This window comes from Anser anser (genome assembly GCF_964211835.1).
Source record: "Anser anser genome assembly, chromosome: 10".
Classification (NCBI taxonomy): domain Eukaryota; kingdom Metazoa; phylum Chordata; class Aves; order Anseriformes; family Anatidae; genus Anser; species Anser anser.
The window spans coordinates 3,716,859-3,740,800 of record NC_139730.1 but is presented as its reverse complement, the minus strand read 5'-3'; the positions used below and the strand labels follow the sequence as shown (position 1 = coordinate 3,740,800).

At 42.3% G+C, this 23,942-nt stretch overlaps 1 protein-coding gene across 8 annotated transcripts in view; it reads right to left on the bottom strand.

The window, feature by feature from the left end:
* The window catches only part of CERS3 (ceramide synthase 3), a 54,790-nt gene that overhangs the window by 5,589 nt on the left and 25,259 nt on the right, over nucleotides 1-23,942 (bottom strand). For 5 of the 8 annotated variants that reach the window (XM_083849752.1, XM_083849750.1, XM_083849749.1 and 2 more), the window contains 6 exons: nucleotides 23,666-23,723; nucleotides 22,711-22,761; nucleotides 21,344-21,436; nucleotides 20,951-21,079; nucleotides 19,185-19,291; nucleotides 17,631-17,787 (listed from right to left, as the gene is read on the bottom strand). In XM_083849752.1, the coding sequence (XP_083705878.1) occupies nucleotides 17,631-17,787; nucleotides 19,185-19,291; nucleotides 20,951-21,079; nucleotides 21,344-21,436; nucleotides 22,711-22,761; nucleotides 23,666-23,723 (595 nt within the window). The other 3 variants (XM_083849746.1, XM_083849747.1, XM_083849753.1) reach the window with 3 other exon arrangements.

Here is a 23,942-nt window from a genome sequence, read left to right as displayed (position 1 = left end):
CTGCAATCTCATATCCCTTTATATATTACTTTTCTAGTACAACATATAGGACTAGAAAGAAAATTAAAGATTAAACTCTGTCTCATCAGAAAATATAATCCTCCTGGAGCTTTTCTTTTGCTTTTTCCCTAACAATGTACAAAGGGTATCAAAACAAGCAAATCTTATTGTAAATACTGTAAAATAAACTTGGCATGCCATCACTTAGAGAAAAGGAAAGACAGCCTTTCCCACACGATTTATGAGGTTCTGCATCTTTCAGATCACCTCTGTTGCTCCTGGTGGTTTTGTAATTTGTATTTGCAGTTAAAGAAAAATGCTTGGGCGGGGACGGGGGAAGAGGAGTAGGTGTTACATTTTTGCCACCAGAAATGTTTCTGAAAAAAGTGCAAAATCAAACCACAATACAGCCTGTGATGTAGGATCTGCTGCACCCACGGAAAGTACTTATCTACTTGAGCAGTGAGGCTGAAAACATGGAGAAGGACGGGGGAGGAGAGCTGTTGTGCTCCTTGTGAATGGCCTTGGAGTCAGTGACATTCATGAGCACATATTTCATTTTGTGCGCCTTGTTGGTGGACCTCAGACGTTGATGGTCCTCAAGCATATGCTTGACAATAGCTGGCAATCTGCGTTCCTTTGAATGGCTGCTGATAATGACATCAGCTCCTGTTTTCTACGGGAACAAGCTGGCAGTTCCAGCATGGAAGGGGAAGCTCGGACAGGATTCGCTTCCCAGTTTTAACGTTGCAAAATTAGATGGTCTGATAAAAGGCACTATGTGTAGTAATCGAAAAACTTGTGTTACCTTCCAGCACACTGGAAATCCTTGTATTTGAGATAACATCTTACATATTTTGAAGAAGCAGAAGTTACATTTCTTTGTAGGCTGTAACAATCATTATAGAGCAAATTTGCTTTTATCTTGGAAAGAGTGCTACTTCTGAATCCTGATACGGATCAAGAAGAAATGCTGCTAAATCAAATCTAAGTTTTTACTATCTGTTTAATCATGAACCTACTTCAAGACTGAGTGCCTCTAAAAATCATTGCTGTAGAAGAGTCTGGCTGTTTTTTCTAGCTTTTTTAAGTGACAGGAATGCAACAGAAGTTACAACAGAACTTTCAATAGCTACAGTTTCATCTGTAACTGGAAAACAAAATAAACCTCACTTTGCAACTGTTTAATATACAATTATAAGCATATTAAGAAATAAAAAATGAAGTTTTTGTCTCTGATAACTTTCACGTTCCAAGGATGGCAATATATATAGCATTTCTAGGATTTTTCCCTTCTTCAGTATCAAGATGTTTTCTCTGACATTCTCACATCATAAGTTATAGTTGTGTTTTCCAACTCAAAGACTCTCTGCTTACTGTCCCTGAGCAACAACAGATGAATATACTATCAGAAACGCAAGAACTGGCAAACTGTAAATGCAAGTGAGGCCATCATTAATACTCAACACTTTGGTTTAATGGCATCAGCTGAATTTATTATACTTGAGACAGTTTGGGGGTAACAGATAAAATGGAGATGTGTGTATTTTATGTTCTGGATGACTAACCAATTTAATCTTTCTAAATGGATGAATGGTTTCAAGGTTTATGAGAAGCAACACTAATGCTATAAAGTCTGCAAGAGAGCCATTTGTAGTGAAGCCAAAGCCGCAAACTTTTATAATCTTTTTTCCTTTTGTTTAACCCTTCCACCTGCTGCTCAGTCTGCCTCTTTTAGTTAAATGAACCGTATATGTTAAGGTAGTTTTGGCTTCTTGCATTTCACTACTGTTTGAATTTTTATCATTCAAGTGATTAGTGCTGCATCTTATTACATGAACAAAGACCTTCCGAGAGACTTCATCAAGGAAAAAGACTTCTTGAAATTACGAGAGAAGCAAACTTCAGAGGCCACTTCCCAGCCTCCTGTAAGCAGACAAACATTGGTCAAATATCCATCTAAACTAACAGCACATTTCTCCTAACTGGGCAAGTGTGTCTCAATAAAGCACTCAGAAATCACTTCCCTCTTGACAAGCCTTTGGGCTGCACTCTTTCTACTTCAGCTGATGCGAACACTGGGAGAAAGACGTGGCTGTGCTGGAAGGCAGACAAGTGCTAGTTTCCTGTTCCTGCGTGCTGGTGGTAACATCTCATCCTGACACTCACTGGTGGAGAAATGGACTGGGCAGACACCGCCCTTCTTCTCCTGCTCCACTTCACTGGGGCACGTGGCACCGTTATCCGTAGGGATGTTGCGGTAGCAGCACAGCCATAGCTTTTTATCTGCTACTCGGTAGTTAAAGTGGAAAGTGCAAGAGCAGAGGGAAAGGCAGTGCCAAACAGTATTAAAAAACAGGCAAAAATATATTGTAGCAACGTAGATTGATCCTATAAACACTGAGGAAGCGTTAGCAACATGCCTTCTACATACTCAGAAGGGGAAGGGCACTTGCTAGCAAAACGTATTGTTAGCTCAATGTGGCACAGTGCCGATTGTCAAGTTGAGATCTCAAAATGTAAGCTGTTACTGTAATGACATGCTCCAAAACAGAAATACCCACTGAGGCATCGTAGAGAAAAAGAATCTGGCTGACCTTCACCCTTTCAAGGGAAATTCAGACCTGAGCAGAAGAGGTTTCTGCAGGGAAGTTTGATTACTACGTTTGTTTCATCATTCAGCTTCCAATCCAGCTTCTTGTTGACAAAAGCACACACTTTCTGAGACATGCAATAACTTCATCTGGCATTATGAAAGTAGTAGCCTAGTCTTTGCTTTACATATTCATGGTGTCAGTTTGGGAGTACGGTGGTGGGGGGATGTTTGTGCATCTCCTCTTTCAGCTAAACAGAAGAGAGGATCATAGAATCATAGAAAAATTAAGGTTAGAAAAGACCTTCAAAATCATCTGGTCCAACCATTCTCCTACCACCAATGTCACCCACTAAGCCATGTCCCCAAGCACCACATCCAACCTTTCCTTGAACACCCCCAGGGACGGTGACTCCACCACTTCCCTGGGCAACCTGTCCCAATGCCTGACCGCTCTTTCTAAGAAGGAATGTGTCCTAATTGTTTTAACTGTTGAAGAGTAGTGCTCTTTGCCCAACTCTTTGTTTTAATTGTTGAAGAGTAGGGGCGCGACGTTTCCACTTTTCCACTCACCACGGACATCGCCCGACTGCCAGGACTTTTCAGCTATGATGGAGAGAGGCTTGGCAACTCCATCAGCCAGTTCCCTCAGGACCCTGGGATGCATGCCATCAGGTCCCACGGACTTGTACCTGTTTAGATTCATCAGGTGGTCTCGAATGTGCTCTTCACTTACAGTGGGTGGGACTTTGATCCCCCAGCCTCCATCTGTGGGTTCAGGGAAATGAAAGACGTGGGAAGCCCGTCTACCAGTGCAGACGGAGGCAAAGAAGTTGCTGAGTACCTCAGCCTTCTCCATGGCTGTCGTTACCAATTACTCAGATACAGAAACTCACTCTTAATATAAGAAATTAGCCACCTATAATCGCTTACATGCTACTACTTTCACCCCTCGGTCTATTTTAACAAATGTTAAAGGCGCATGGTGGCCCTTGGGGACTCCTCCTGTCACCCCAGCGCAGCAGCCCGAAGGAAGCTGAGTCCTCCCTTGTGCTCTTCCTCGAGGCTCTGTGCAGAAGGGCTGCCACCTCTCGCACAAGGGCTGGCGGACGGGAAAGAAGCACTCACACAACCCCCGAGAATCGGCAAGAGTTCTTTATTGCCAGGTGTTTGGTGGCTCCAAGCTAATGCTTGCGATGGAGCCTGAGCGACGACGAGTAGGGAGCTCACCGGGCCCTGCTGAGAAGCCGTTGGTGTGCTCTGATGGCGCAGAGCAAAGACCTGCCGGGGTAGTCCCAGGTCTGATGTGGCCGAGGTGGATCCACTTCCATGGGCTCCTCCGCCTCTTCTTGTGGACCCACCTCCATGGGCTCCACGGTGTTAGGCAGGAGGACAAGCCAGTCCTTGCCTGGGACTGCCCACACGGGATGCCTCCCAGCAGCTATGTTCTCTGGCCACGGTGCCGAACCAGGGGGTCGCCCAGTGCCACGTTGAGGCCCCACGCCGCTGTCCGGCTCGTTTCCAGGCATGGATTCGACGCCGCCGTCTGTTTTCCGGCCGTGGCTGGGTCCCACGCTGTATTCTGGCCGGTAGGCACGCCTCTGCTCCCCACGGCTCTCCGCCTCACGCTCCCGCCTTCGCTCCACACCACCACTGCACCGCTGGTTAGGCCCAGGCCCCCTGCTGCTGGATGTCTGAGGGGCCGGCCTGCTCCCCGCATCGCTGCGGTGCCAATGATATCGCTGATATCTGTCTGTGGGCCAGGCACCAGACGTCCCCCGGGCACTGGTGTCTTTTGTGCCGGAGGTGCCGTCCCTCTGCCCACGACACGTCTTCCTCTCGTTAGCTGCCATCCTTCTCGGTGCTTCCTCAGACCGCTTCGCTGTCCTCACACCGAGGAGGGCTGCCGCTCGCCTTGCTCCTTCTCTAGCCTTCTTCCTGCCGCGTGCGCTGGCTCTCAGAGGACCGAGTCGCTGAGCAAGTGGCGGGCCAGCTGCAGGGGGGCCTGCTTTATAGGGCCCGGGGCAAAGGCGGGGCAGCGGTGGCCACTGTGACCTCAGCGAGCCTCTGTGATGCCCACCACGAGTGGCCCAAAGGCAGCTGTGCTGGGAGCAGCCTGGAAGATGCCCTCACGTGGAGGAAGGAGGAGGGCTGGGGGGGCTGAGGGCCCCTTTTCTGGGGCTGGCTCCCCCAGGCCATTTGGCTTGCCAGAGAGAAAGGCTGCCCCGTGCAATCCTGCCTCAACCCGTTTTTCTTCAGATCTCCAAGGGTTAGAATCTCTTGTTAACAAAAGAAATTACATGTACTGGATTATTTCGTGTATTGTTTACAGACGCTGTGAATTTTCCTCTGGATCTATTAAAATTCTCAACTTCAACTATGTAAGCATCTGCAAATTTCATCACAAAGCTGTTTTCCTTTCCTTTGCATTAGGAGGCTACTCAAATTCAGCTCTAATGCTGTTCTTTCCAGTACTGCAGTCACTTTTCAATTGCATGATACATGCCTGCTGCGCCTTACCACAGGCAGAAGTAGGCCAGAACAGCCTGTATTAGTTCAGGCTCCTTCTTGGTGCTGGGTCTGTGCAGGGGGTGGGAGACGATCAGACCAGCTGAGTTCGGCCGGGTACAACGCTGACTTCAGGTTTCTCAGCAGCACAAGGGGATTTCAATTTTGCCGCTGCCTGGGGAAGACTAAAACTAATTAATCCTGGAAGCTAAGCTCTCTGCTCCTGCTGCCAGTAGGAAAGCAGTGGTGCAGGCTGCCGAGCAGCTTACCCGGTCCCTGTTGCTGCAGCAGTCCAACATCCCTGACCCCCGCAGCGGCAGCAGGGCAAGCCGGGCTCTCCAGGACACTGATGGTGACTATGCAGCAGTGATGCAGCCAGCACAGCTGTAGTGTGATCTCCCTCACTGCAAATACCTTACCCTTCCCAGGAGTCTGCTGTCTCAGACCCGGCTGGCTATTTACCTGCTTTGTTTTAAGCCTGCACTGGCTATAGTTAAAGTCATGCAGAATGACAACTGAAGAAGCCCGTTGTATCTGCTGACAAACTCTGAACCACATCGTTCTGAGCATAGTGAGATCTGCCACCAAATAAAAGTCAACTCAGAGTAAAAAATTATAAATTCCAACTCCTGTGCGGTGTGTGAACCTGGACAGAAATATTCATTAAAATACCTACAAATAAATAACAAGCAGGGACTAAGTCCCAAGGTATACAAGTCCAAGGATATACATTTGGGCCTTTTAGGTTCTGAGTAATTTACTTCCACACAAATGGATTTCTTCTGCAAGGTACAGATACATAAAAAGCAATTCACAGCTGACTCTGGGATTTTCGTGTTTTCTGATTTGTTGAAATTTAGATTTTTGGATTTTCAAATATTTATTTTCATCCTTCAGCGTGATTCTTAAATGTTTATTTCATCAAAATCAGAATATCCTACATCTTATACATTAACTCTACCTTAAGAATATTTTCATTTAAATACCTACAACCATATTGACTAGATCTCGACTTTTCAATGTAAAGACAATAAATTCCACAGCACCTGCACATATGGAAACAGCTCGCAGTACAGAGATGAAAGCTACTAGTCAGCGCAGCAACCACTGACTCAAATATAAGAGATAATAAACAAGAGAGAGAATAAAAAGTGAGTCCAAACGAGGGGGCGGGGGGAGGTAATTTTCTAACAAATAATACTACAAAGTTGATGAACCTCCAAGTTCTACATGTTTAATTCAACAACCGTAATTCAACTGAGCTGACATATGACTTAATACGGCTTTGCTTTCCTGGGGAGACTAAGGAATATACATGTGGATTCATGCAAAGTGTTCTAAATTTCCAGCCTGGAAGATTTTATTAGACAATATATTTCCCTTTTCAGCTTATGCACACTAGGCAACATAAATAGCGTTCATCTTCAGTGGGAGATGCACTGTTGGGCTCCGCTCTCTGCAGTTTTTAAAAGAAGATGCAGACTCCAGATTAATTACAGTGGACATCTTGTGGCCAAAACTTGTCTTACTGAATCCCTCTCCTACGAAATACCCGTTCCCCAAGTTTTCCAATGCAAATTTTCAGAAGGAACTCAAAGAAAAAAATAAATTAAAAGTTACACTAATTCCACAAATATTTAAAAGAATAGCCACGTAAAGCTAAACACTATTATTAGAATATCTCCCTGATTTTGACTGACGGGGTACATTTAACCTTGAAAAATATCACTTGCATTGACACTCAGCATACCACACCTGTAACTGGAGCTATAATACCATGACTGTTCAGAAGAAATAAATCATTGTTTACAGTTAATCAGGTACTCTGTGGTTTCAATAAAGTCTGCTCACTGTGTTATTGAAATCCACTAACTAAACCTTGCACTCAAGTGTATGTGGCTTTACGATAATGTCAAAAGCCCAGGAGGTATTGAGTGAGTCATAATGTCCCACTGCTTTTTGAATTATTCCAATTTTAAATCCACAGTTGGCAGAGAAACAAAGAACAATATAATAGGCATTTGATGCTGTTCTGTATAGTGAACTTTTTTTTACCCTAGCACAGAACTTGCATTAAGCCAAGGAGTTCAGTGTTCTGAACCTTTATCAGAACATGCACTTTTATTCCTTAGAAATGTTTTTTTGGCTGAAGGACAGATGATCAGACACTCGTACTTCTCTCACTTAGTGAGGTAGGATACTGCACTTAAGGCAAATGCTTTGAAACAACACAGCTGCTAAAGAGTATTCTTACAGAAGCCTTACGGCACTATGAATATGACCTGAAACTGCAAAGAATGTAACTCTGTAAACAACAGGCACTTCTCTCCTATATAACGTGCCCACTAAGGCGTGCATTTCTCTATTTTCTTTGTTAGGAGGCGTTCCGTTCCTCGTGTGATGTATCCAAACATTGCCCCAGTACTAAGTTATTGAACCAATTTTCAAGTCACATACCTAACACGTAATGTCTTTTCATTTCACATTCATAGCAGTAGGCAGGATACCTAAAATCAATACCAATGCAGTATTTCTAAACACCCTAACGTCAAGGCTGGATATAGAATTCTTCCAGTGGCACCTAATGAAGAAACTTTCTTAAGTAGCAGTAGAAGTCCCTGAGACTTGTACGACTTAATTCACCTGGAGGGGGATTTATTTCACCAAAGTTCAGCATTCTGAAAGTCAGGTATCTACGGAACTTGTCATCTAGGACTGCTCTCTAACCAAAAAAAAAGAGAAACCGGTTCCCCTGGGGGTGAGCTGCCCCACCACCGTGCAGGTGACCCCACTGGACACAGCAAATTGCTCGCTGGAGTCACCTCACCTCCTCCGTGGCTGCAGCGGGACCCTTTAACTTGAGCCATAAACAGCTTTTATATGGCCAAAGTGAGGCGAGACACATCCTACCCTCACAGGCTTCAGGTCCCTCTGCATCTCCACCTGATGGGACTGAGCGACTGATGGCGTTCGTTGGTTTGTTTTCTGATGAGCTGAACTCTGCCACATGCTGTGCCTAGTCAGAAGTTATTAGACTTGTGGTACAGAGCACAGACTGCTCCTTTTAAGATTTCCTGCCTTCTTTGCATAGAATAGGGATTATGGAGCACTTCCAGGTCTACCTAGGGAAACATTTTCTTTAAATACAAGATAGGACAAAGTTTTCTTTCTCAATTGATATTAATTTATCATTAACTAACTTTATTTCAAGAGTGTTTTAAAAAATTGATTCAGCAGACTGCAGTACTGTAAACCCCTCTGAAAGTCTGAGAGCTACTCAACTTACAAGAAAGTCACAACTCAAACCACTGCAGCATATATTAAAAATAATAAATGAAGGGATCAAAAGTTCCGTAGAAGATCTAGGGTTTGTTCTGTGAATTGATTTTTGGCAATTGAAAAAATAAATACATATGCACACTATTATATATATAGTTTTTATATAGGAGCATATATAAAAACTAGCAACAAATGGAACATTTCATAAATATTCTGCTCTAAAATTAAAAGATATGAGCAGTTAACAAGAGACGCCAGAAAAACTGTCAGCAAATGCCTTTCTATGAACAGCAGGGCAAATCAATGAATTGTAAAGCAAAAATTTGACTGTTTGTCATTTAGCTGAATTAGGAACTTTCACATGAAAAAAAAAAAAGTCATTTAGATCACAGAGTTACAAAAAGTAGGGTTGTTGTGTGCCAGACATATACACGCAGGGAGAGGGGAGGGGGCGCTTGTTTGGCCAGATCCGTTGCTGCTGAAAACTAACGCAGTCTCCTTGACTTCAAGTAGAGCCGTGCTCATTTATACCAGCTGAGAACCTGGCCCCGTATCAATGCTGCAGACTTCTACTGAACTGGCCAGGGCAGGAAGCTTTGCTTTCAGAATTACATATAGTTTTGATTTGCTATTCTTAGAGGCAGTGGTCATCTGCAGCTCCTACTGAAGTAAAACACAGCAATTTGGAAACAATAAAGCAGCTAAAGGATTTTTACGCGGCACATAGGACACCAGCACAGCCCTGTTTATGGCACAGCTAATAGACGAGAGGCGGAGGGAGCATCCACACACCCAGTTTGTTGGAGTATGGCCAGAGGACCGAGTCTGCTCTTGCAAAGCCTTGCGTGTGCATAACAGGGCTGTGGAAGGGGACTCTGTCCACCCCAGCGTACGTTCACAAGCCCATCTATTCCAATCAAATGCTTGGACATTATTTTCTTCAGCTTCTCATTACTTCATTCCTCCATAATGGTAATAACAGTCCTTGACTTACATTTTCTAACCTTCACCTCATTTTTATATAATACTCAAGGGAAAGGTGGTGTGGAATTATGGGTTTATAAAAAAAATAAAAAATCAATCAATCAAAATTCCAACAAAGAACACGGTTGCTGTTTTAAAATGTGAGGAGCACAATTCAGTAGTACAACGTACCTCCCCAGTCATTGCTCAGCTGCTGACTTTGACAATATATATTACTGGTATCAAGGGCAGCCTTGACTTCAAACCTCCGGCAAGGGCAGGAGCCCGGAGCTCCCCAGCATGCATACAGTGGCCTTCTCCATTTTGCCTACCATTGTAAAGACAGCCAGCAAACCTTACTCTTTTACTTTTTCTTCTGCCTGCCTTTCAACCCGCCTCCCCAGATGAATTTGGCAGCACGAAGTGCGACATGTAGCCAGGCTTTGGGCTTAACTAGATTGCTGTAACAGAATGGGAAATATGCAGATGAAAGAAAGTCATAACAGGAAGTAATTTCATTTTACTAGGGCATGAGCCTTCATGCTGCTGACCTGGCTGGCTAGCTCCCATCTCCAGGCTATTAAAAAACCCATGTCTCAAAGGCAATAATTTTAATCAACTGGGAAGGCTCCCAGATAGACTGGTTTTCATCTCTAAGAGGGAAAACTTCCATTTATCCTGTTTCATTCCCCTAATAAGCCATCCTCATGAGAAAATCTGCTATAAATGTTTATCCATAGAGAACCAACAAATTCAACTTCTCTACAACCCATTTTCCTTTAAAATGGAGGAGAGGCAACCCCTCCTAATCAAGTTCAATCTGACTTGTGTGTGCGCTAAACCTCCATTCACAGAACTCTGAAGCAGGACGTTAACACGTACTAGCCCTTCCCAGTATAGAAAGTAAACAAAATCTCCACTAAAAACTTTTTACCAATTCCCCAATCCTACGCTGGCATGAAATTGTAATTTACTATTTTAGAGGATAACGATAACCTAAGTTACCCCTTTTATGAGGACTACTTGGAACTAAAGCAAGCAAATCTCTGTGGTCTGCTTTATCAACACCCTGGCTGCCATAGGCACAGTACGGGCTTAAAGCACATAAGAAAAAAAGTAAACAGAACAAAAACTTCAATGCCTATGGTTTAGGGAACTAAACCCTGTTCCCTGTTAAACTCCTGTCAAATTACATTTTGCTGAAATGAATAACTTCTTCCTATGTTAATTCTCTTTAATTTTATTTTTTGATTATAAATGTTCTGAAAATAGTTTTCCATTGCTAAAAAAAATAAAAAGACATTTTAGGAGTCAGGTAAAATGCTGGGCATGCCAAAACTCAACATACATTGGAGAGTTCATTTTCACATCCCAGTAATTGCACGGTGCGTGGAAACACAGCGATGTTGGGTACGATCAAGGTCACGGTGTGACCCTTTGCAGCTGAAGTTAAAAGTCAGCGTTTATTAGCCGGGAGCAACCAGGCCGAGTTCACCTTCGGTGTCCCTGGTGCACACTGAACAGCGCACAGCTCAAACGCCTGAACACCGGTTCCAGCGTTATTTGCCACCAAAGAGATTTAAAATGTAATTTCTCTAAAGGCCATTCTACTTACGTGTTACATAAGGTTTCTTCCCCCCATAGCTTTAAAATTACGATTTGTATTTAGAGTTACATATCTCAGGTTATTGCACAGCTCAGCAAGGACGGCCGTGCTGCCCCAGCTGCGAGGGCAGCCAAGCGCTCGCAGTCGCAGCGCTCCTGGGTGAACAGAGGCTAAAGAGCGACTCCCGTATCGAAGGTAAGCCAGTAAGGTTTTAACCACTGTGGATCCATGGTCTGATTGTGACAGATGGAGACCTGGTTCTAAAGGTAACTAAGAAAAAGAAAGCAAGTGCCAGGGAGGCTTAAATTTGATATACGGAAGTCTGTACTTCCATGGATGAATGTTACCTGCAAACGAGAAAATTGGAAAAAAGCATTGCTTTAAAGAACATGCTCTGGGGCTATGTTAAACGAACAAGAAAGTTCTCACCCAAATTCACAACTGAAATTTGTGGATACTTGCAAGTCCCACAAAATTACAAAATTTATTTTTAATAATTCATTTGAATCTTATAAGTCACTCTTGATGCAAAGAGACCAAACAAAAAAAAAGTAAGAGGAATAAATAACAAAAGAATTCCGCACTGGGCCCAGGGAAAGAAAGCTCAGCAGAAGCAGAGGTGCGTCTGAATAGCCTCCTCCAGAACGCAGGTAGTATGGCCTCTGGGAACTGTATAACCTAATTTAAAAGCTTACACGGAGGGTTATAGCAAGTCTCTAAAGAGGTAAATTCACAACAAGAAAGATAGAAAGGAGCATAGGTCAGCACCTGTGCAGGTGTAAAGCAGCATTACTCTTCACTACAAGCAGAGCAGGTTACGTCTGTGTCCCAGAGGACTTTCAGGCCTCATCTGTGCATTACTATTAAAACACTGAAGTATTTGAGTTAAACTTTTAGGGATACAGCATCACTAGTGTATGTTATTTTGACGCAGAAAAGGAAATAACCGATTTAAGTAGTCTTCATGTGGCTAACCACTTCAACGGCAAGGACTGTACTGGCATCCCAGTACAAGTACCTAAGAGAGAAGGAAAGAAAGTTAACTTGAACTGGCAGGGGTATCTCAGCACAAGAGCAGTCCTCCGGCAGAGCAAAATGCAGTAGAGGAAGGAGCGCTGGACGTAGCAGAAGTGTCATAACAAGTATTTCACAGCTCTTATGTCAAGCCCAAAATAGTATTTTCTTATCATTTTCAGCTATCTTACACTGCCATTAGTCATTCTTTGAGAGTTAACTCTCACTGTTCTCTTGGGAATTCAGACCAAGTAAGGAATGAATAAACCATGGACAAGAGTATGTCCGACCAAAAATGCTTAAGAAAAACTACCGTATTCCTTTCGTTTTGCAGTCAGTAAGTAGTTTAAAAAAATAGGAAGAAAGAACCAAGTTGAATCCAAACAGTACTTGATGACTCCTAAAGAACACCAGCTATTAGTAAGAAGCTCGTTGCCTTAGTCAAGGACGATCTGACGGCAACAAAGCAATAAAAAGAAGAAAATATACTGCTGGTAACATTACAGTCCATTAAAAACCTGCCATTACCTTCTGCCACTGATGGACTTCGCATCAGCCCTGAAGTATCTGAGTCATGTGGACACCATGCCCATTTCCTACAACTTACACATATTTTTCAAAATTTAAAACACCGTAGTCTCAAAACCTTAACTCGGTGTGTAATGGATTTAACATATATTTTACATCTTAATTTGCCATAATAATGTGGCTATAAGCTGCTGTCATTCGCTCCCTTTTTCTGACCTTGGAAATAAAATGTTTAATCTCCATGGGATTTTCCTGGCGAGATATTTTAAATCAGTGCACATGTACATACCTCTCTATATGTTTTTTCAATTTTCCTAAAATATTCTCATATGTGCAGACATGATGACTAGACATGTTTCAGTGGTGCTTGAAACCTGATACAAGTGGGTAATTTAACCATGTAATTGAACAATATTACAGAAACACACCGAGTTCCCTAGCAACAAAAGGCCTTGGACATCAAGATGGCAGCCAGCAGCTCACATTGCAATTGCCTGACCTAACTCGAAAAGAAATTACACTGAAAAATGTCCTTCGTCCTCTCGCTGCAGAACTGACCTAAGATAAATGCCTACAGGTCTGACCTTGAAGGGCTTCTCTTACATGGATGTGCCTCACTCGTAAACAGAGTCATAAAATGTCCTATGGAAAAGGACGTTTGGGTTCATGTTCAGTTGTTTGGATTTTTTTTTTTAAATAAACATTTTCCAGCATAACAACAATCTTTGACTTGAAAAAAATATTATTCCTGTTCCAAATTTAACCCCATAGAAAATAAACAGCTTCTTAATGTGACGTAGACAAACGTGGCCCAGCTTGCCCCCTTGCTAGGACACTCCTGGAGGACTGAGCTGGGGGAAAGGCGGCACAAGGCCCATACGTGTAGGGACCAGCACTGTCTGTGCCATCAGCTCAGGTGCCAGAGACTCCCAGAGCTGAGAAAATCGGACACACAAGGGCAGAGCAAGATCCTCTACACCCCTCTTTCCTTTTTCCTCATTTTAATTCGTCTCTGGCTGCAGTACTTGGGAGGAGGGAGATGGCAGGGTTTCTAATCCAAGCTCTTTTTGGCTGAAGCAAGTCAGCCGAGCAATTATCCCAGAGAGACAGGATAATTAGTGCAGAGGGGAAGCGAGAGCTGAGATGAAGAGCTTCTGTCCGCCCAGTGGCAGACAAAAGCCACCCACCCCTCCCTCCACGAGAGGGAAGAGTAAAGCATAGAAGAAAGTTACCGCCTGGCAAGGCTGCCGCGCTCCCGATGTCCTTTCTGTTTTAATCCCTGCCTTTAACACAGCCTCCTGCTGCAGCCTGATGGTGAGGATGCTGAAGCTACACCCCCAGCTCTAGCAAGCTGTGGCACAGCTCTGTGCAAGCCTCTGAACAGCAGAGGGGACTTGGCGGGTACGTGACCACCTGGAGATCTGGGCCCTCACCACACCCCGCATTTCACGTGTGACCCAAGCAGGTTCCTTAGCCTGGACTTTGACAAGGGACAACACCACCTTCCACCCAGAATAAAATACATGAAAGCGTACTGAGTTTCAGGCAGGGAGATGGCGTGAGCCAGAAGGATGCAATCAGAGGAGACGCCTGCCCTTCGAAGGATGCCAGGGGATGGTAACTGCTGCACCGTCACCATTTCCACTGGTGACCCCGCAAACGCGGGGTGGCTCAAGGCACAGAAGGTGCTGAGAAAAGTCCTCACACCTTTGATATGTTCAGAGCTTCCTTCAGGACTATATAGTTACACAGCAGTCCCTATCCCCAGTTACATTGAGACTTTGTTTTTCCACCTAAAGTAACTAACTTGCTTCAAGAAAAATGCCCAACATTGCCCATTTTCTGAATGAAAACTTAGAAGTCTTGGGCGGAGAAACAAAACCCTCCTACTGCAAGTGCGACGGTTTACTGGCATTTCACTAAAATAGCAACAGCTATTTGTGAGGAGCACGTCCGTAACAAACGCAGAGGTAGAGGAGTGCTGCCTTGCAAACACCATTCTTCCCAGAGTTGCCTTTGCAGTTCTGGAGGCACTGGCTGCTTTCACAGCCAAGTTTGCCACCGCTATGGAAAACAGGCTGCACATGCAAGCCAGCTGAAGTCATGCAGACTGAAAAGGGCTAGGCCTGCTGCTGCTGCCACTGTAAAAATGTTATTTGGAAACCATCTTCTCCGAGAGCTGTATAAGGAATCAAAAATCCCTGGTAGAGATGCCGGCTTGGTGCTTTTACATTTTTTAGCAGTGACTAACACAAAAAAGCTCTTATCTCAAAATAAAGCATTTCTGCCCCTACAAAGGCATATAAGCAGGCAGGGCAGGATGGCCTTATATAGGTGGCCTAGCAACGTCCTCTTAACCATTGTATCTGAAGACCTTTTTGCAGTGGACTCTCAAAAAAAAAAAAACAACACCCAACCAGTGTGGATAGAAAGCTATGCCAAAGCCCAAAACGCGGAATTTGTTTTCTGCCTCTTCCTGAACTGTTTCAGCCATACCCATTTTATTAGCAGATTTTGCAATAGGCTTGTATGCACTTGTTGTGGAGTTGCTAAATTCCAGGTCATACCTCTCATGTAAAGTACAAATTTCTCTGTACTACAGTCAAACAACTTCACTCCTCATGGCTAAAGTACCTTATTTTTCTTTCCTTGTTTTTTTTTTTTTTTTACCTTTCCATATTAGATGTTTACTTCTCAACAAAAATTTGCCTTTAGTGACATCTTATAGGATTGGATGTTAAAGACAGATAGGATATGTTGGTCAATCTGGCTAATTTTGATGAAACTTCCTGACAGATATTTTGACAATGAGCTAAAATTATGTCAAAAATTCTGTCAAATTACAGTGAAATACGCAGGACAAACTCCAGCTCAGTGCAGGGACAAGGCCACAATCAAAAAAGAAAACGAGAAGTAAAACACTAACACCCAATAAGCCTGGCCAGAAATGACTGTAATTAATCAGAGGTAAGTGACATGGAAGAAACATAAGTCTTTCAGTGCCTAAGAAAACACAGAAACATGTTTTAAAAGCAGCACAAAGCAAGCCATTTCTTCTACAGATTTTTCCTTTTATGTCCAATTGTTTTCTCTCTAACAAGGGTTGAATTTGTAACCAGTTTTCTTGTAGGGAAGACATCGGATCTCCCTATGATATCCCGCTATTTGCATAAGACTTGTAGGAATCCAGGAATACCATCCAGTGAGGCTGAGATTGGCACTGGGATCAGACAAATGTAGCTTGATTGCACAAGCTTCCTTGAGAAGCCAGGTTTAAATGAAGCAGAAAACACAACAAACAAAAAATATCAACAAAATCATCCTCCCAAGTACCTCATCAAGAAATGTTTTATTCAGATCCTTGTCAAAAGTCATCCGGAAAATTCAGTGGGGTGGAAGGAAGGAATAATGAAGTACGAACAGTCCCAGCGACCATCATTTTAGGAATTAAAAATACCACTTTACACACTATTACTTCAAATCCCAACCATTAGAAACAATTGTTATGGATTACAACGCCAAGCTACGCTGAGTCAGTCATGGCATTTCATTTCTTAGTTGAACCTCTTCATCAAAGCAAGGCTGGGCCTAAAGTACCACGATCTACAAATTTGAAGTTCACAGTTATGGCATGTAAATGAGCTTTTTCTTTAGCTTTCTTGTTGATCTAACGGCTTTCTCTCTCTTTTTTTTTTTTTTTTTCCCAAAAAAGCTGTTTTAAAAGACAAGGTTTGCTGATGGGGTCTCATCGTACTGGTTGAAATTAATAAACAAATGAAGAGTACAAAAATACTTGGACTACAGAACAAGCTTGGACTGAGAATGAAGATATTTGACCTGTCTCTTTCTCATTTGCATGGTGATAGCCAGAATAATTGGCTGGTTTCATCCAGTGCTATTAAAATCTGAAGCACTCTTTCCATCAACTTCAAAGAGGCTCGGATCAGGATGTTATTGCAGTGATAGGGACCATGCCTTGGCAACAAACTTGGGTGTAATTGCATTTGCGCTGCGTTCATTGCTAGTTATTTCCAGAAAGTAAATTATAGGATGGTTTCTGTTAGCAGTCAAACAATGGTTAATATGGGTAGAAAGAATATTTCTATTTCCCTAAGATGGTTCGCAGTGTTAACTGCTTCAGACAAAAGGACAAAATCACAAGTTTTTTGTCCCTTGATCCTCACAAGGAATACCATTTTTCAATAGCACAAGTTTCACCTTAATTAGCAAAGTATCCCTGTCGATGGTTATGTCAAATATTGAGACATTCTCCAAAGTCCTTTTCTAAATGCTGCTGGCATACTTTGCTAGAAAAGACCTTGTGAAAGTTTTACTTCAGGAAATCAAACAAGACTTAGATTGCAGCAAACATTTCTTTACAGCTTTTTACCCACATTAATTTCATCTACAAGCTAAAAGTAGATTATGACAGCCCCAAACTTGCACTGTTACTCTACTGAATATGTTGAATATGTTGAGACATCCTCGGCAAAGCTAGTCTTTTTAAACAGCCTCTTTGAAAATAAAAGAAAAAGCCTTTGAGCTTTTTCTTCAGCTTTCTTGCTGATCTATTTATATGTCACAGTTGAATGTGACTATTTCATTATGTCATAATATAATACCGGATCAGCTTCGTATAGTTTTCTTAGTCCAAAAACAGAATGTTCAAGCGTAGCCAAGCTCAGATTTAGACAAACCTGAAGAACAAGATTTCTATAGTTTTTAGAAGATCTCACCACTCACCTCTCCTCTTTTTTTTTTTTTTTTGAATGTTTTTACATAGTCCTGTGAGAAAAAGATTACTTTCACCTTGAACACAGGAATTTCAAGAGTTCAATGCCATCTTTGGGCTCCAGTTTTTGTAACAGTTCACTTCTCATTTACTATCAGAACAAAACATCAAATACAGGAAAAAAAAAAAAAGACTGTGCCTGAAGTTTTGATATTCTGATCTATGATCTTAAACATGAATGAGAGGTAGAAAGCACATTTGAACATGTTTATACTTAGTAGGTGCCTATCAAAAATGCTGACATGAAAGTTCAAGAAAACAATAAGAAATTCCAAGTAACCTCTATTGGAAGTGTTAGCATACGGCTGATATTCCACACACCTCTCTGCAGAAACAGAACTGCTTACCTTTAAGAAAATGAACCTTCTCAAAATCTTGAAGATTAAGTAACCCCAATATAAATGCAAGCCTTGAAGGATCAATAGCTGCCCATTGAATAAGAAGTATGCTATGACAGGAGTAGTGGAGTAGTATGTAGGTTGATACAACGTGGCACGCAAAATCCTAAAAAAAATAAAGGTCACTGTTATGGTGCAATATTCCTTCTCCATGCAATTTATAATGATTTCTTATTTCACATTCCAAACTGATTAATTATTTCCACAAAATTTTAAAAAGCTCTGCAAAGATGACGGATTAATTAACAAGCTGTGGCTTAACTATATTATCTCTACTGAGGTACAGACTTCAGAAGATAAGAAATTTGAGTCTTGTATTAAAGTATGCTAAAAAAGCATAGATTTTTTTTTTGATCTTGAGCTCTGTGTGGTCTAGATAATATGCAACACAGAGCTTGTCTATGCCATTTTTTCATGCAAATTCTCTCTAATCTGAAATCCACATTCAGAGAAAATCCTGCAAGCTTTGCAACAGGGCTCTTTGTTAATTAACATGTGTTTTGTCCATCTTGCGACTTCACTTCTTCCATATTATTTTGGGCTTTTTGAGTCCTTTTAATCTCATCACGTTTTGCTTCCAAGCTCAAGAACAAGAAACTCAGTGAAGCAAAATGATTGGAGATCACTTGTGCAGTTAATCAAAAAATAACAAGAAAGTAAAAGACATCAGCATTTCTGAAAAAGAATACTACAGGAAATTAAAACCTTGTGCTGATCAATGTTCAGAACTATTAATTTAACCAGCTTGGGTCTCTAAGGGTTTGTCCACATGCAGGGAGGGGCATGAAAGCAAACTAGAACGAATCAATGAAACCGTGAATGTGAAACACATTAAACGCTTTTTAAAAGCTAAACATGTTAAGCATTAAGCACGCTAAGCACCCGTGTGGATACTCCAAAGCAGATTAAATCATAGTAAATGCTCACATGAATTTGCAGTGCTAAGTTATGATTTATGTGCACTGACTTCAGAAATTAATTGGTTCACCTTAATTTTTCTGAATGTTCCCCACATAGGTAAGTGAGGCGAGGTACTACCTGAGAGCTAGGTACTAAAAAGTATGCACTACCAAAAAAAAATTTAAAAAAAAAACTGCAATCATATAGGACAGACTGTACTCTGCTTTGCAGCAGGAGGGATGTAATGAAAGGGACAATGATTTCTTGTAATTAGCTCAACCCACTCGAAAACATAGGAGCTGATAGTATTTAACTACAATTTATGAAAACAAGTTAAATAATAAGTGAAAGCCTTTATTTATGTTAATATGTTTGCAAGAGGTTCATTTTAAAACTATTTTTACTTAAATTTTTAAAGAAAATTACAGGTGTTTTTTTTATCAACTCTTCCAGCTGGCCACTAAAGTCAACAATAACAAAAGCCCAGCTTCTGCTCTTTAAGATACAATCCATTTCTTCTCTTTTCCCGTCACAACCAATACTAACCTCTCAATGGAAATGGGAATGAAATAAAAGCCTGTGACTACATTAAATATCGCTTACCAGCAGGGGAACAGGATGATCCTTGTGATGAAGAATGCGATAGAAAAGATGATAAACAGCACATTGCAGGTTTTCTCCCAGCGAGCGTAATTAAACATTTTGGCTGCCTACATTGAATAAAAATCAAACATATTACAAGTATTCTATGAAATAAGTTCCTTTCAGCATTTTCATAAACAAGAACTCATCTTCCACCTAAGGAGGTTTCCTCCCTGTTTGACATACAGAGCAATCATTTTACTGATACCTAATAAAGCAGCATCAAAACAGATTCTTTGTTTATATTTCTCCTTTTATCTCGAAAGCAAGAACTCTGTATCAGGGGCCTAAGGAACAGCTCTCCGATATGAAAGTAGAAGTGTCATAAAAACACAAAGTGCTCTTGAAAACAGAGGTTCATCTCTTGTTGTACCAGACTCAAAGCGGGCTGAATCAAAGAGAAGCTGCTGGCCCTATCTACACACTCCAGAGGAGCAGTGGCCCTTTATACACAGGCATCCTGGTGCATGCATGTTACCCTTCTGCGTGCCTAATTTGGCACTTTTATTCCTCTTTGAGGGCCGGAGGTCCTAGCTTTAGTCTCTGTCCCACTAGTAAAGATCATTATTACCACTTCTCCGCCAGCTGAAGTGTACAACTCCCCATGCTTCGTTTAGGAATCACCCTGTTGAACAAAACATCTGTTCTCAAGTGTGAACAAAGCTCCAGGTGCCAAGCCTAGGTCTAAAAAGCATTTTGATAAACTTCTTTTTGAGTGACAGGGCCGTCACTTATGCCAGTATCCAACTTCAGTTTGCATCTGAGTGCTGTCGTACCAGTTGTTGGTTCAACTGTTTGTAAGGGCCACACAGTGAACTGGACCACAAAACTGTTCAGGATTAAAAGTAATCCAGCAAAAGAAACTGCCTTTAATCTGGACCAATCCCAACTGCGCGACCCCACTATTAGTTGTTCCATCAGAACTGAAAGCATATTTGGAGAAGAAATGTGCAATGAGAGGCAACAGCCTGTAAGATCTGCTTGCGGTGGTACTGCCAGCAAAATAGGTGATGAAACTACACTCTGAATCCTGGGGCTATAAAACCAGAATAATGCCATTGACTGAACTACAGAGCGCACTCATCTTTTGAGAAACCCAGCAGCAGGTCTCTGTCACCACAGAGCTGTGTGCAGGGAAACATACTTCCTAATCTTAGGACATTTCTGAACATTGATATTTAGTCCAGAGACGGAGAAAAAGGGAGACATTTTTCTCCTGCCAGTACCTGCGATACCTTGGTCAGAAACAGCTTGAGTATCTCCAGCCAGAACTGTATGATGTAGACGTGCCCCTTGGGTCAACACAGGAGTGTGAATGCTGACAAAATTAAGACAGTTTAGAGAAGTAGCCAAGCTTTTAGCTGCTAAATTTGCTTGAGAATTGGTATCATGACAAGCTGTTCGCAGGCTAGCCAACTTGGTCTAATTTTAACAGTGAAACAAGAATAATCCAGGGAGGCAGCTGTATTTCCAGCCCCTGTACTGTACTGCTGAACTTCTCTTCTACTCTTTTCTCATAATGGATTCTGTAACATTCTGTAAATTATCTGGAAGCTCTCTTTTAGCTCACAATTTATGACTGTGTGAAGCTGTCTCTCTGTGGGGATAGGGAGGGAGCATATGAAACTGATGGCAAAAAGATTAAAACATCACTGAACATGAGCTGGACAATAAAATAATAATAATAATAATTAATATATATATTTTAAAGAAGTAGTCGGGGTTACCTCAAGCCAGAAATCTGCAGTATCATGCACAAATATCACCAGAGTTCCAAGACGCACATAATTGCCACACCAAGAGCCACTCATTAGCCCAATGGCTGCCAAGTGATGAACGACATGAGCCAGAAAATCCTGTGAAGACGAGAAGAAAAAAGGTAGAGCCAAGCAAGCACAGAGCCCTCGAGGGTCTCCTTGCGGGTGAAGTGACAGGCAATGCTTGTCACAGAGAGGTGCCCCTGGCAGCCAGGAGAACGTGGATGGATGCATGTGTGCCAGGTGCAGACTGATGCTGCCCTCACGTGGCTGCACCAAATCCCGTATCAGGCCACTTGTACAAGCCTTTATTTTCCCATGTAGAAACAGAGGTTGTAGCTACGAACAAGCCTGACCACTTGCCTTCCTTTTGTTATCGATCCCCAGTGTAAATAGGAGAGACCAGTAAAAACTGATCTCAGCCATGTAGTACCAATATTGCGATGGCAGCAAAGTCTGTAAATGAAATAAAAAAAAAAAACAACAGTTAACTTGGAGAATATCAAAAGTTGAATGCCAAGTGAAATTACTTCTTTTTTCCTTTCCTCACTTTTGCTTCTCTGATGCGTCTTGCTTAAAAAATTAAAGTAAACTAAATCCATGTTCTGGGCTTCATTAAGAAGGATGTTCTGGGAGCCAAATATTTTAACCTTTACTCAGACCGAACTCTGTTTCTGCTGTTCTTCCCCCACCCCCAAATTTTAGCATGCTTTTTTTCTGTGTTTTTGTCAGAGAACTACACACGGATTGCTTCTGCATTTAATTACAAACAACTGCAAATAAATGAAGCTTTCCATTTTGGCGAACAATTAACATTGTAGATATTCATACATCTCATGACTAAAGTCATCTGCTTACATTAAAATCCTATGCTTCTGCTTAGGGCACAAGAGGGCTAGGATGCTGAGTTTACATCAGCTTGGCTGCTCATTTGCTTAACTACTTTTCCCAGGTGGCAGGGAATAAGCTTGGTTATCGGGTCCCATGAGTAAGAGGAGCTCAGTAAACTCAGCTGGGAGGCAGGATTCTTTATATTTTTGACCCTTGAGTAGAAGATGAGTAAGGAGAAGGGTGATGGGCCACAGATTTACAGAAACATGAAGGAGGGGGTAGCACACAAGAACCTCTGACAGGTGGGCAAGAAGGCAGTTTGCTTGGAGGCATCTGTTAGGGGATTGTTAGTATGATATTCGAGTAAGAAACCAGAGCCTTGTGACCCTTGGAGGTTAAAAAAAAATGCATACACACACACAAAAACACAACAGTACTGAGCAGAGATTCCCAGAGCAGGGAATTGCGTTCTGCCAAGTCAAACCACTGCAGTGCTCCCTCCCTCCGCCTGCGCTACTGAGCAATGGGGTCCAGGGAGCACGCGGCACTTGGGCTGCTCGGCGCAACCCTCTGCATAACGCTGTTCTGCAGTGCCTCACAGCAACACCAGGACTGGAGCAAGCCTCGGGGTTCTGCACTGAAGCCTCTAACACAAAATGACTACTGTGGGCGGCTGGTAACCTGGCCGGGTGGGAATGATAGTGGTCTGGCTGGAGGCAGATGGCTGCAAAGCCCTGCAACAGTCAGCAGGAGGTACCAAGGAAGGGCAGAAGACTCTGGTGCCACACCTCTCCGGGTGGTGCCCGCTGGGAGGGAGAAGCATGTCTGCGGATTACCCCTTCCAATGGGGAAATACCTGGAATGCCCTCAGGCCAACGGACCGATGCCAAAAAGCTCACCTGAAACGGATAGCCAACCCACGTCTGCCATATGTCGTAAAACCAAGGTTTCTGGGAAAGACAGATGATTCAGACGGATCAGCTGAGCCACAATAAGTCATCTTAACTCAAAAATCCTCAATACTTAAACATTCTCTATGTGGAGCAGGCTGAGAAACTATACTCTTGATAACTGCTCTCCACCAATTTCTAAAGAGACCTTACATCTCAGATTTATTGTATTAGTCTCAGCATTTTGGCTTCTCTTCAGGACACCTGAAGCATTCCAGTTCATCATTTCATCATCCAAAGCAGTGGGCGTGTGTTTTATTACTGCAATTACTCAAGATATGTTGCCACAATGATTAGATTTTGCTGTGCTTACCAGCCACACACACTGGTTTGTGATGATAAACAGTGTTGGGGGAGAAGAGCCAAATGACCGTAGACACGCTGAAAACTGTTCAGTTGCTCAGGAGAAGCGTTAATGACACCCCAGGCAGTGCTCACATAGTTACGAGCAGCACTCTCTCTCTTGCTGCTGAGTCAGAAGTTGGGAGTAACACCTCAACAAATAGCCACGAAACACACTGTTGTTGTGACCCGAAAAAGCGCTGCCAGAAAAGTTTTACTGCTTCCTTTGAGAAAAAAGTGGCCATGCGATGCATTTGTAGGTGTTAACAAGGCACGTTGTAAAACCATCTATGGGACTTAAAACCTTTCTTAAAAAGGCTGATAACTCGTACACTTATTTTTTTTTTAAAAATCATAGGAGTTTGAGAGGAAAATTTAGAAATCCACACAAAACTTCAGTGTATATTGCAGCCTGCCACAGAGATTACATACATCAAAAGATCTGAACCCAAGCAGCCAGTGAAATCAGAGTGTATGGGCTTTGATGGGCTTCACAAAGATCTACAAATCAGTCCTTGTTCTGTCAAAAATATAATAGCAAAACTTCATGAAAATAACTTACATCATATAGAAATATAAATCCAGCAATGGAAGATGTAAGATAGAATGAAAATCGCCAGCTGCAAGAATAAAAGGAGAAAATAAGAACATTATTTTCCCATAGACATTAACCTGAGTCAGCCCTACAGCAAGTCATCATGTATCACAGACAATTTCCACATAAATGTGCCCTCACATTCCACATTAAGGGGTGCCATGTGTGAGCTATATCTAAATTATTGTTACTCAAATACTTATACTTGACTAGTTGCTAAAAAAGTAAATGATTTTACATTATC